Source organism: Misgurnus anguillicaudatus, chromosome 15 (assembly GCF_027580225.2).
Source record: "Misgurnus anguillicaudatus chromosome 15, ASM2758022v2, whole genome shotgun sequence".
In the NCBI taxonomy this organism is placed as follows: Eukaryota; Metazoa; Chordata; class Actinopteri; order Cypriniformes; family Cobitidae; genus Misgurnus; species Misgurnus anguillicaudatus.
The window spans coordinates 37,235,159-37,250,030 of record NC_073351.2 but is presented as its reverse complement, the minus strand read 5'-3'; the positions used below and the strand labels follow the sequence as shown (position 1 = coordinate 37,250,030).

General features: G+C 40.9%; 1 protein-coding gene across 1 annotated transcript; it reads right to left on the bottom strand.

Annotated features, from left to right (window-relative positions):
• Positions 1 to 6,412: 6,412 nt before the first annotated feature.
• On the bottom strand, positions 6,413 to 14,163 carry whamm (WASP homolog associated with actin, golgi membranes and microtubules). Its single transcript, XM_073853933.1, has 10 exons — positions 13,558 to 14,163; positions 12,811 to 12,984; positions 12,422 to 12,572; positions 11,052 to 11,221; positions 10,357 to 10,513; positions 10,108 to 10,277; positions 9,064 to 9,150; positions 8,349 to 8,444; positions 7,822 to 8,185; positions 6,413 to 7,601 (listed from the first exon to the last, which is right to left on the bottom strand). Exons 1-10 carry the CDS (start codon positions 14,086 to 14,088, stop codon positions 7,324 to 7,326), a joined length of 2,178 nt encoding a protein of 725 aa, XP_073710034.1. The 5' UTR covers positions 14,089 to 14,163; the 3' UTR covers positions 6,413 to 7,323.
• Between the last annotated feature and the right edge of the window lie 709 nt (positions 14,164 to 14,872).

Genomic DNA, 14,872 nt, shown 5'->3' with positions numbered 1-14,872 from the left:
ACAAGCTCTCTCGCGTAAAGTAAAGCCCACAAACCCCCATGCGAGGAAAAGCACGCAATGTGCATGTTAATGTGAAACTATAATAATAATAATAGAATCGAATTGAATCGTGACATCAGAATCGAAAATGTAATCGAATCGAGGATTTGGAGAATCGTGACACCCCTAGTTGTGACGCGAGTTGATTGTGATCCTGCGTGCTGGCGCTGTCCCAGGTTCAGTGTTCTCTCCAACGATACATAACCAATCAAATTTCACCATTAAGTTCTTGCGTTTAATGAAGACCGCACATTGGCTAATATGAGCGTCAGTCATTCCTTGTTGCCGTGAAGCGCGGAAATGTGAAAAGACGAACGCGTCGCGAGCATGACGAGAGCGAGCCGATTACAGCCAAGGTTATTACTGTATTTTTTGACGACGATCCGGCATTCAAGTGTAACTCCACCACCGGAAAATACGAGTTGACGTTAAACCTTTCAGAGAGAGTGGCTTAAAGATTTCGAGTGTCTCCGCTATGAAAATGTAACTTACTGTGTTTACTGTAAATCCTGTAAAACGGCGTTAATGGCGGAATCAAAACATTTTAAGCGCCAGACGTACCTTGCTTAAACATGGCGAAAGTGCCAAAAACACAAGACGTGTCATGACAAATGTGTGTATTATTGATGGAGACACCGACCTGTCTGTCAAAGTGTGTTTGATGGTGTATGTGCGCATGCGCTGGTGAATGGACATTCGACAAACATCCTTGTGGTCCATGTTGCTGTGGAATACCACAATGCTGATGGTATGTTTTTGTTGTATTTTTTAAAACATTGCCTATTTAGTAGTAAAAGCATCCTGGTAATGCAGTTATCAATACCAATATATATTAGCCTTCTATATTAGGGTCACTTTTGTAATGTCACAATTAATCAGTGTTTTACGTGTGTGCAAGATTTTCTATGAAATCTTAATCATGTTACCTGTAATTGTTAAATTATTATTGCTGCTATACTATTTCAACAGCATTTGGATATTAATTTAGGAATTTATGCAGCATAAAATAAAATAAAATAGAAGACCAACTTTTAAATGCTGGCCATAGGACGTGTAAAGCCCGGTGGTGGTGTTTTATTTTTAATAAAATAAATCTATTAACATTTACATTGTAGTTGTGGTGCTTTTTAATTTTTGGATGGATGCGCCTAAATTTTTGCTGGTGCTCCTATCTCTTTAAAGTTGGGAGCACCAGTGCTACCAAATAAAAAAGTTAATTTTGAGCCCTGAATAAGTGTAAATAATTGAATTGCCTTCATAGCTTTGTTGTGTAGTTGTTAAATAACTGCAAATGTTTTTATTAAACTATAACATTAACACCATATTATAGGCACAATTAGTTGGTTTAATAGCCTATTCCTTAAGTATAGGCATACATGTTGCCAATTCAGGCATTTAAGCATACGCGTGTGTGTATCTGAACATTTATGTGTAATAAATAAGTCGCAAAAAATAACTGCATTTGTCACTTGTTGCGAGCAGCTTGAGGGGCATCTGTGTGCACGTGCATAAGAGCGCAATGAGTGAAGACTGAAGCGCTCAAGTTCTTTATGCTCTAAAATGGCTTGTATTTTTGAAATGACATGCCTTACAATGATGTGCAAATGCCAGCTCGATCAACTGCCTGAAACGCATGCTAAACTCCTGTATTGCAACGTCCAACTCGCTTGCAGAGCGAAATCATTGCAAAGCAGCTCGAGTTGGCAAGTGCTTTCTGCGGTGTCTTTCCTGCGCTGACTGGCCGGACTCGTGACTCTCAACAAATCAGATGGGCGGTAGGCGGGCTTTGCTCTACAGTAGCGTGTTCCTTGTTTTGACGGTTCTCACTAAACCCGTGGCTGCATCGGAGCCAAAATAGCGCATTTCAAAATTACATTACTTTATCTGCAAATTGGCTTTTAGAACGGCCGATGTCGATGATCTGCAAAATGCTTAATATCGACGTCGATAATCGGACAGACCGATAATCGGTCGATCCCTAACATGAATCAGTGCATTTCAGGAAGAGAGCAAAATCTGGAGCTACAAAAATGTACGATATGTGGAAAATAATGTGTTTTTAACCATAAACCACACAAACACATTGTATTATACAAAATAATGTTGTTTTTTGGAAATGAAATAGGTGCTCTTTAATGTCAACACAGCAGCACTCTATACTAGAGTTAAATACACTTGACAGACCCCACTATACCTGCATCAGACTTAAAAACACACATCATTATCCTTACATGCCGTTAGAACTGTGCCTTAATCATATATATTTCAAACATTTTCACGGAATATGACTTATGATTACAATGGTGGCTATACTTATTATTATACAACGGGTCTATTATTAGCCTACCCTGTTTTTAAATGTTCCGAAATCTCAGAAGCGCTTTCCTCCACGGATTCCAGATCTGCTTAACTAAAACAACTCAATGGCCAATCAAAACTATTGACCCCAGGCCAAATACAAGGACTTTAAGTTAACTTACTTTAATTACTTAAAACACAATGGGTGTGTTCGGCTTCATGCGGCGCCGTAAGAACCTTCAGCCGGATGACGTCAAGGTACCGCGAGGGCGATTTAAAGGAGATCCCTCCGTATGAGTTCGCAGGTCGCTCTCGCGGTGCTTTGACGTCGTCCGGCTGAGGGTTCTTGCGGCGCCGCATGGAGTCGAACAAGCCTAATATCTAAAGACTCACAGTTGACGAACAAAATCCTTCCACCTTTAATGAAGGCCACGTGATCATTTTCCTAAAACACGGGCTGAACAGTTGCGCGTGAGATGGGGATCGGTTTTGAGTACTAAGTTAGAGATCTTACCTTAAAATGCAGAACCGGCTGTTGATGGTAACTTAACAGAATCCTGAAGATCACAGCATTGGAAGTGCACACTTGGGTTTTGTGTACAAATTAACTTTTATAATGCAAATGTATGAAACCCGCCAAATCGATCCCAGAAGCATTTTTACCCGACTATTAAAGTCAAAACAATAGGGCGGAACACTGACTGACGAGATAAACCGTTGCAGCTTGCTGATTTTCAAACAACGAATTAGCCGACCAATCGAATGCTCTGGTGTAAATCAGCGATGACTGACAGGACAGGGGCACTTCTGGGGCCAATCAGATTTCACCCGGGGCGTAAAAAATTATGCAAAAATGAATGATCTTTTAACATTTAACCCTGAGGTGGTTGAGGCCATTTTTGTTTTTGTGTCTTAATTTGGCCACAACTTTCTGTTTCAGCAAATTGAATGATTTTTGCTGACAAATCATATTTTGAAAAACTCAACAATATACCGTGGGCAAATTTGCTACCCTTTCGGCTTCTTTGTGTACAGAAAGGGTCACTGAATTGAACGGCTGTAAAAATTTATCAAAATTAATCACCCTCAGTACTGATCCAAACCACCAAACATTTACAACATTTCCATGAATTTAACTCTTTAATTGCCAAGTTCACAAGTGATGTCACTGATTTTGGGGGGAATACACAAAATGACACATTTTCAATATAAAGGGTGATTGTGGACTGGATTTTTTAAACCTTTTTTACAGTCTTGGGCTTGTCGGGGATTAGTGGTGGCATTGGCTTTGATGCATTTTTGGTGTTTGTGTAGCATCAGATTATATTTTTTTCTCCCTGGTTGGTTGTTCGTGGCTTTTTGTGCCCCATTGACTTCCATTATGGCAACCTTTTTTGATTGCAGAGCCGTGACACTTTGTTATCATGCGTTCTTGATGGTTGGTGTTTTTTTCTTTTGCTAAGAGGTCAAATGTGTCATTTTCATTTTTGCTGTCGATTACCATGTGGCACCATTGGCCCTTTGGTGGGCCTGTTCAAAGAGCAGAGCTTAATTTCTGGCTTGTAAATTAAAGGGGACAGAGAATAAAAAAACAGTTTTACCTTGTCTTTGTTGAATAATGGTAGTCTACCCGCATTCACGAACATACAAAAAGTGCTAGACATGCTAAACATCTCAGTCTCATAGAAATTCCTCTTTTAGAAATGTCAGCCAGAAAACGGCCCAATCTGAAAAACTGATGCTTATGACATCACAGGCATCTCACTGCCCCTCCACTTTAAAATAATTGGCTACATTTTTTGAGTGGCAGCAAAGTCAGCCAATCAGTAATGAGATTGCAAGTTAAGCCAGTAGGGGGAGATAAATAGGTGCAAAACCACTTGTTTAAAATCCCCCACCCTAATAGAGCTATCTGAGAGAGGTTTTTAGGAAGCTTCTAAGGCATTACAGACCCAAAAAAAAAATATTTGTCTACATGTCACATAATAAATACCCCGTTCAATCATTCTATGTCAGCTTTAAAGGTGCAGTGTGTAATTTTTAGAAGCATCTCTTGACAGAAATGCAAAATAATATACAAAACTATATTATCAGGGGTGTATAAAGACCTTTTATAATGAACCGTTATGTGTTTATTACCTTAGAACAAGACCTTTTATCTACATACAAAAAGGGTCCCCTTACATGGAAGTCGCCATTTTGTGCCACCATTTTTCTACAGAAGCCCTTAATGGAATTTTTTTTTTTACTAAGTTTGTCTGGTGGCAGCTACCGTAGCTTCTCTATGTGTTTCAAAAGCGAGGGGTGAGCAGTGGACTAAGCTGTTGGTTGCAATTCGCAACCTCACCACTAGATACCGCTAAAATGTACACACTGCACCTTTAAGTTATATGGAGTATAACAGCATATTTGTGTGTGTGTGGGGGGGGTAAGGGTTAGTATTGAGGATCACCTCCGTCATGCACCAGTTGCTAGTGCACTGGTGAGAGAGATTCAGTATGTCTCTGTCCCTCTAGACACAAATCTACAGAAACCAGCAGGCAACAGCAGCTCAGGAGTGAAGAGGGGAAGACGCAATTGGTGCACAGAACAAAAAAGAACAACATTCATCTGTTGTGGTGGACACACTTGCAGAGAGCACCAAGTGATATGCTACAAGTCTTGCTGGAAAGACTGAACACACAAGCGTACACACACACACACTTAGGGGTGGTTTCCTGGGCAGGGATTAGCTTAAACCAGGACTAGGCCTTAGTTTAATTAGGAAATATAACTAGTTTTAACAAACATGCCTTACTAAAAAACATTACTGGCATGCATTTCAAGGCAAAACAAAGGGCACTGATGTATTTTAAGATATGTCAGTACAAGTTGTTTTCAGTTTGGACAGCTCTTGGACATTTATTTTAGTCTAGGACTAGTCTAATCCCTGTCCGGGCAACCGCCCCTAAGAGTTAGTTTGATTGTTTGGTTCTCCATCCATCCTCAAGTCTTCCTTCATTGTTCAGTTTATTTGAAGTTGTTTTTGCAAAAGTTCATAAATCTGATGCAGAGAAGGGTTTTTTTTCCCACATGCACGCATGCATACCCTATATAACTCAATGTGCAGGCCGGAGATTGAGCTCTGTTTTTTGGACAGGTCTACTAAAGGGTTAATGTTGCCACATGGTGATCAACAGTAAAAATGACAAATTTTACCTCTTAGCAAAAGAAAAAACCGCCAACAATCAAGAATGCATGATTGTTTGATGTCATGGCTCTGCAGTCCAAGGAATGGCATTAGAGTGGAGGTCAATGGGGCAAAAACAGCCACAAACAACTAATCAGGAAGAAAAAAATAAAATCTGATGCTACACAAAAACTAAAAATGCGTCAAAGCCAATGTTTTTACTAATCTTTGACAAGCCCAAGATCCAGTACACATTCACTTTTATATTGAAAATCTGTCATTTTGTGTATTTTTCCCCAAAATCAGCGACATCATTTATGAACTTGGCAATTAAAGAGTTAAAATCATGAAATTTTGTAAACATTTGGTAGTTTTGATCAGTACTGAGGGTGATTAACAAATTTATGCAAAAAAAAAAAAAAAAAAACCTGAAAAAAAAAAACATTAAAAATTTTTAAAGGCATTTAATTTAGTGGCCTTTTTGGTACACGAAGAAGCCATAAGGGTAGTAAATTTGAACATCCCACAAGGGTTAAACTAAAACATTTACTGAAAAAACCAACTTGACTACTCAAATGATCAATTATTGTACGTTTACTTTTGTGAATCAGATTGTATTATAAATTGTTCCTAATAAAAGTTTAAAGAACCTTCCATCGTCTTCAGATGATTTTATGATATGGTACTAAATAAAAGTTGCTAGTTCTTAATATTATAATCTAAATGATTTTAATGAGCACAGATGTGAAAATATACTTTAAAGGGTTTAAAACAAATGTATTATTGGCAGGCATTCGTTTTAAGCAAAACTGTTAGCCCTGCAAAAAATCTGTTGAAATTCTAATAGCATCCATATTACAATACCATTATGAACCATCAACTGGTAACCAATAAACCATTACAACATTTTCTGTCTTATTCCAGTAGGATTTAATGTTGTTCTATTGGATCACATCCACCAGATTCCTTTAAAGGGACACTCCACTTTTTATGAAAATAAACTTATTTATTATGCAGTGCCCGAAAATAGTACCCTGCTATTGAAAGTAACCAAGGGGGCTGTTTTCGGGCGCTGCTTAATGTCACCGGTTCATTTCCAAACCCGGAGATCGGCTGAATGGATTCCAAAACAGTAAAACTCAAACGTTTAACTCTAAGGGAGCTGGAAAATCAGCTTATTTTCAAAAAATATTGTTATAATGTAATAAAGTTGCTTGCAAAATTGATGGGGTACATTTCTATTAAATCCACCAAACCGTTTTTTTACCGTGTACATTTCACGGCAAACAAACTGACTTTGCAGAAAAGGCAAACTTTCTAATCCTGCAGCATCGATTGAATTCATGTAATAATTTCAAATGAAACTCATCAGACATCAGTGAGACAGACATTAACACAACTGAGAGTTGTACAGCTCAATTACAGTAAAATGGACTGTAAACAACCTTCTAATTGTGTAATTTTCAGTGCAAAAAAAACAAAGCAAATTAAACGTCCATTAAATGCAACAATATAGCAGGAAGCCAACATGTGATATTCAACATGAAGTTTGTTGGATTATGAAGTATTAGATCAAGCAAAAAATGATTGATATGCATACGGGAAGTTTCTTACGAATGCTACACCTTAGTTTTCATACAAAGAAACTAGACTGGAAAACATCTCAACCTTGGCCGTCGGGTCAAATTTAAATGAGCTTTTCTTGGCAATTTACTGCATTCACACAACATTTTACCAGGTAAGTGCTGAACTCTTTGGCTTGATAATCTGTTGGTGCATCTGGACACCTCACAGATGATTAAAGTAGTTGTATCATTTTAACTGTCCCACTCCCCGGACGGTGGATCGGCACTTTCTTCATCATCAGACTCATTAGTGACCTTCTTCATCCTCAGCATTGCAGCTTTGATGCTCCGCTCCAGCTCAGAGTCAGCTGCGGGGGCGGGGGCGGCAGAGGGCGGGGCTTTCTTCAGTGCCACGCCCTGGCGGATGGCTGACATGAGGCTGTCTCTGACGTCCACGCGCTCCGGTTGGGTCGTGACCTTACGCAGTTGCTTCTGACCGCGTTGCAGCGACGCTAAAAGCTCATCCATCAGGCCAGCAGCAGAAAACGTGTTGTGTAAATGTGTGCTTTACTCAGATTTACAAATGATAAAAGAAAAAAAGATATATCTATTTTAATGGAAAACTAAGCCTATTTTTAGAAGCACTAAGATTTTCTGCATTGTGACATTTTTTTTAATCAAAAATCTCAGCGTCCTAAAAATAGGCTCGGTTGTCTCGGGTGGAAAATCAAAAAGCCACGGATTTATACTCACCAGCGTTTTGCTCCATAGTGTTTCTTTTTGGCGGCTTGCAATCGGCGATTGGCAAAGTTGAACGCAAGGGGAGGGGTGCTGCAGGAAGGGGAGGGGCAGGAGGAGGTGGAGGAAGGGGAGGAGGTGGAGGAGGAGCCTGGGGTGGAGATGTCCAGTCTGGTTTTTCTACTGCAGGTTCACCAGGAAGCAGTATCTCCACCGGGATGTCACCTGACTTCAGACGCCGTCCCTTCCTGCATGGGATGGAGTTTTGCGGTCCCAAACTTACGATCGACAGAGGTTGCGATGAGTCATCATTGTTTGAGTCACGCGACTCCGGCCTCCAACGAGCCGTCTTTAGCATATACTGGCCCTGATGTCTCTAAACCCAACCACACACAGAGGAAGACCCGTTAGGAAGTGGAAACTTTTCAGATCCTATTCCATTAAAAATACTGGAACAGAATGATGTTTAGATGCAGCGCTTTAATATCTTCTTTACTCTTCTAATGAGAACTGAAATGAAAGGCAGGCACAACACACACCGTTCTGAAGCTGCGGAGTCTATTAAGAGTCTTCTCTCTCTCCTTCTCCACCCACTCCTTCATCTGCTGATCCTCGACTCTTCTCTTCTCTCGTTTCTAAACGCATAGACACAAGAAAAGACTGTATCAACCACCACAGATCTGCAATGAAGCGTCCGATTTAAAGCCCTCTACAGGCAGCTCATCTTGATACTTACTGAGCGCATTAGCAGCACACTGATAAGCTAACAACACAAAACTATAATAACTGTCAAAAGGAAACGGCCCACACAATACTAGGTAGAAAAAAGGGCCCGTTTCTAAATACAAGTATTTCAATACATTTATGGTTCCATCAAACTTAGGATAGCACTGCAAACAAGCAACAGCAGCACATCTGTGATGTCTAGGTAAGAAGCTTAACTAGGTTTTAAAAAAGAGCTCATGTTTCACTAACTAGACAGTCACAGACTTTCACTCTGTTAAATGATTATCAAACGCACACACAAACGTTTATTCATTTGAGCAGAAACAAACGTTCTTGTAAACGTACAATCATCAAGTCACATGACACAGGCACAAGGCATTCTGGGACTCTTGAGGGTCACTATGGCAACTCAGCCAGCCCACGGGATGCTACAGTACTCATCTGTACTTATCATGACTCATTGTGCGATGCAAATTGTGCGCTGATGTAGTGGGTTGTGGTTACCATGGTTACTGACACATTACTCACCAGCTGTGCGGTGTGGTGTTGGCGGTGCTGCTGGGATTTCTGCAGTACCGAGTGCAGCTGCTGCTTGTGAGCCTGAACACACGCGTCCTGCAAAGAGACACACGTAACATACACACCTACAGAGAGTAAGAGGAACTACCTATTACAATCAACTAGTCAGTGGGTGATCTAGTCAACAACTAATCAACTAATAATTCAGCCGGTTTCTGGTTCTTATGTTGGTGAACATCCAGCCAGAAACAAAACACCGTCTTAAATAGGGCTGTGACACTATCCATGACCACCGCAGTGCCATCATGGCAACAAAGTGCCACGCTAAAAGCCTGCACAGGTTACTCAATTCTGCCAAAAACAGATAAAACAACAACAGATTTACTGACATCATATTTATTGATTAACATTCAAAAGTCACCTGTTGTTCATTAAAAGTTCAATAAGAGATAGTTCACAAGTTGGCATTAGCATGTAATCAGATATGATAATGAAGGCATATTTGGCGTGTTGTCCGAGAGGAGGGCTGAGCCCGAGCCCAGAGTACTCTCATCTCCTTGACTGGGATAGATATGCCAGCAGAGACTGAAGCGATGGGGTGAAAGAAAGATCCAGCAAAAAACTGTCGCGGGACAGAAGTTAGACAGCTACATATAGAGACCTCTTTATGCTGATTGGTTGAATTACATGACCCTGCTTCTCCCAAACTGGACAAACTTTGAGCTTACACATCCAGAAGTTGTGTTTCATACCTGTCAGCTGTCATTATTTTAAAGCTGGTAGTTTTTTGTTCCCCCTAACTGATATGACCATATTACATTCATAATCGGTGAGAAAATCTTTACATCTGTCCCCAGCTTTAAATGTTCACGAGTCATAACCCAACTGCAGAAGTGTGCATGTGTGTGTCTGCAATGATGTTGCTTTTACCAGTGGAGGCTATCAAGTGGATTGTTATATAACCCATCCATATGTGTGTGTGTGTGTGTGTGTGTGTGTGTGTGTGTGTGTGTGTGTGTGTGTGTGTGTGTGTTCGTGTGTGTGGGTGCGTACCCGCTGGTTTCTCAGGTAAGCCCTGCGTGATGAAATCGTTCCTCTTTTACTTTCCAGTTGTTTGAGTCTCTGGTGCAGGTGTGTGTGGGCGGGGCTTACATCCACCTGAACATCCTGCAGCTCCTCGGGATCCTGACACGTGTCATAGTACACCACCTGCTCCTGCAGCTCTGTTTCACACAAATACACACAATCATCTTGAGAACAGTAGGTGATGTTGAACACACTTGTGTGTGTGTGTGTGTGTACCTCTCATGTGTCGTTGTGCGCTCTGAATCTGTGTCAGCAGCAGGAGCTCCTCGTTTCTCAGAATCTCAAACCTGCAGTCATGAAGTTCCAGCTGTGTTTCATAAAACTGCAGCTCCAGCTCACCGACAGCATCAGCGCTCTCTGTCACACTGCTCATCTACACGTACAGACAGACAGACAGACAGACAGACAGACAGATGGTAAACACTGAAAGCCTTCTGTTAAATGATGTGCGCACGTCACACAAATGAAATATTCACTCGTCTCTATGGTAACCAGCAGCCTTGAACTCCAACAAAGATCTCAGTAATGGGACATTATGAGGTGCTTAAGGAAACCAGACACACATGAAAATTCCCATAATGCACTTTAAAATACAGCAAGCGAGTCTGACATGGCAGCAGTTTTGTGAAACTGCACCACTCTGTGGTGTTTCCATATTAAAGCATCTTAGGGCGTCACAAATTCAGACATTTATTCTTGCCCATTTCTCCTGATACCAACAGGTGTCTGATTATGAGAAATGATTGTTTGTTTACCATTTAATCTACCCAGACATTAATATCTTGTTAGGAGAAGATCAATGATATTCACATAACCTGTGACTGCTTATAATGTTTAGGTTTAGCGGTGTACAAGTATTTACACGCATACACACAAACATATAACGTATAATCATACACACACACACACACTTTGTCACGTATGTTGTGTCCTTTGCGTTTGATGCACATCTCTTTGGCCCTCATGTGCTGCAGCGTCTCTTTAGCCAACAACAATCTGAGTCTCTCTTGTCGGGGCACAGCCATCGCCCAAGATGCATGACCAAATCTTTTCTGATCCTCTTCCATCTGTTTCACCATACCTGAACACACGCATTAATCATATAAACATCTGTCATCACTAAAACTATGAAAAAATACAAACATATTTTTATGAACAGGGTGCGATTTGTGTGGGGGATTTATGTTCATATCACTGAATAATTATTTTTATAGGGTGGGGGCAAAAATAATAAAAGTTAAAGGTCACGTTCTCTCTGATCCCATTTTTTAAACCCTAGTTAGTGTGTAATGTTGCTGTAATAGCATTAATAATAGCTGTAAAAATGGTAAAGGTCAAAGTTCACTGCCAGGCGATACATTTTCTTTAAGAGAATTCTCCTTTCAAAGCCTACAGCGAACGGACGGTTTGGACTACAGCCCTCTACTTCCTGCTTTAATGACGTCACTAGAACAGTTTTTTGACTAAACTCCACCCACAGGAATACGTCAGTCACCAGCTAAACCAACGGCAAGCTAAGCTGCTATCAAATCACAACACACTAAACAAACTACACAATCAGAACTCGATACGTATTTCTGAAGGAGGGACTTCGTAGAACAAGAAAAACATACGCCTGTTTTGAGGACAGTGAAAACAGTGCTATAGAGATAAGTAAATTGTGTGAAAAATACCACGATTTTACACGTGAAACATGAACACATGTTATATTGCACACTGTTAACACAATGAAAGCATCAAAACACCGAAAGAACGAGACCTTTAAATTAAAGTGTGCAGTAAACTCCTGTTGGCGCCATTCATTTTATATTCACTCCCTGCAGTCCTGCCGTGCCAGTATGGTGGCATACACAGAATGGGTCACGTGACGTCCTCTATATCAGAATGAAAACAAATTCCCAAATGAAAAGGATTCAGAGCAGCAAATCCTCGTATTTCACCGGACCGTCTGAAAAAATCCACGAAATATTATCACTGAGAACGAGACTGCAGAAACCACCGTCGTTAGGATCGAGGGGAACTCCCAGGATGAAACAAAAGACGCAGGATTTATTCTTTAATTATTCAATTATTTGATTTCAAAGGTGGAAAGAAATAGCTTAACGCACTGAATCATCAATATAAGCCTACTGTGGTTTGTAATGTATTTTTATGAATAAAACCATTTGAAAAACATCTGCTCCCCCCTCTGATTCGTTAACAAATCGTACCCTGTGGATAAATGGAAGTTGACACATTTTTAAAAATAAACCAAGCAGCTCTGTGTGTGTCTGCTAGCGACCTTTCAGAGCATTCGATGTGTTTTTGAAGTAGTCAGCAGTGATGTCTTGTATTGAATGAACGGCCGTTTGTCCTCGCCGGCTCCATTCATTCATCTCAGCCTCCAGTTCACACACACGCTTTGGTCCTAACTCTTCATACTCCAGGCACTTCTACACAAACACACAAAGGTAATTACAGGTTAATGTCATGGTCCTGACGTTTCTCTAACATCAAGGTTTTAGGTAAATGTACATGAATAAGTGAAAGTGAGTATTGTCTGGTTTGCTTCAGTAAGTTCACACACTGTTTTAGACTGCACAGCATCACACCACACTTCTTCTGAAATCTCATTTCAATGACACACATGTGCACTTTTCCACCGAGGAACACAAAAATCTGATTGTGTACCTGAATCTGGGTCTTGTAAAGTGTGGCGAGCTCTCTCATGTCTCTGAAAGGTTGCAGAAGGTTCTGGTGGTAGTGGGTCGAAACGCTGACCAATTCTTCATACGCCTCATCTTCCTCCTCATAGATGTTCATCAGCCGCACGAGGCCGTCAGTGCTGGAATGACTTTCTACAATCTGATTCAACATCAACACACTTTACATTACAACATCATCACAACTACTACAACACACACACAATATATGAAAATAAATTGGAATAAACTGGAAATTTAAATGTAGTTTAAAAAAATCTTGCAGCATAATTTAATACAATTTCACATGCACCCAACGCACTGCGTCAGTCTGCTTAGTGAAATGAGGCCACACCCCCTGCATCTACTTTCATTTATTCATAACACGCACAGATCATTTCTTGAAGTAAATCAGATATGTAAATGTAAACTTGCACAATTTTTTCCAAAAATTTATGAGGCTAGCTATCATGTAGCTGTGATGCTCTTTCTTCCTTCTACATTCTGCTTCATACAGAATTACTGTAAGACCCAAAAGTTTGGACACATGACTATTTTGAATGTCTCTCAAGCCTGCATTAACGTTATACCTCAGTCTGTATTTACGCCCCTTTGCAACCCTAAATTACCTGAGACACAATCGACACAACTATGCACAAGACGACAATATGACAGACGTCTGCTAATCGCTGACTGACTGACTGACAGTACAAAACAAAACAGAAATTAATCTCACCGCGCGCAAAGCGTCTACGGCGCGGGTTATCGCGTCCCGCATCGCGTTGCGTTTAAACTCGTGCAGATTTTCATAGTATTCATCTTCATCTTTTTCGTTGACGTTGAAGAGCGCGTCAAGCACGATCCCGCGGCCGCACACGTCCACGGCGGTGCTAAAGTATCGCTCCAGCAGCCTACACGGCGCGTCGGCATCGCTCCGCGGGGCGCTGAAGAACAGAAACTCCCATGCGTTGCGCTCGCGGAAGCGCGTCAGGTCTGGAAAGAGCGGCTCGAGCTCGTCCCGGACAGCGCTCAGATGCGCGTGCACGTGCCCGAGGTGCTCGACGGAAAACAAACCCGCGCAGCTCCCGCTCGCGTCTCCTCGGCGCTGTAGCGTCCGGTTATGACACGTCACCGCGAACTTTGATACGATTTCGTTCCATTCTACGATAAACCTCAGTTTGTGAAGCTCGCTGTCGTCAAACGCGTCGATTTTGACCGCTACCCATCCGTCCAAACTGTCCGGTCGCTCGCTGTCCGCGTCGCTCATGGCGTACAGAGCGCTCGCTTGTGTTTGTGTTTCGCTGCTGACGTCATCCTGTGCTCATGTGATGGGGAATTTCTGTAGCCACGTGACTAGAATTGCAACTTGTCCGTCTCTTCCCATAATAGATCCCTTTAGGCTTTGTCCAAATACACACTTGCGCAAATTTTCACTTGACAGACTACTTACATGATTTCCTGTATATGGTCCAAGTGGTACAGTGGGTGTTAACCCTCTATGGCATGACACTTTTTGGATGCTCATGATTCACTGATAATACATCCATCATCACCCCTGACCCAGAATTTTATTAGATGATTATTATTAGATGATTATTATTAGATTTTATTAGATGATAAATTACACAAAAAGCAATGTGTGCATTCAAAAAAAGAGAAATATCAAACACAAATGATTCCAGCCAATCACACGCACACTTTTGTAACAAACACAAGAAGACACGCAAGAACTCTGAGGAGATTTACACTCAGCCAAGTTCAGTTTTAATTTAGCAAAAAAGCTACAATTTTTATCTCTCTCACAAAGCGATGATTTCACTTCAAAAGACTCACTATTATAAAGCCACTGCACTGATCGAGTCGGTTTTACTGATGGATGTTTGTTTTTAGGCTTCACCACGTTGAACCCAATATAAGAAACTAAAACCACCACAGCATTTTAATAAAAACATTTGTTTGTGTTGAAGAGAAGAACGTCACGTCTGGGATGGCATAAGAGTGAATAAATTATGAGAATATTTGGGTGAACTATTCCTTCAAGCCAACAAAAT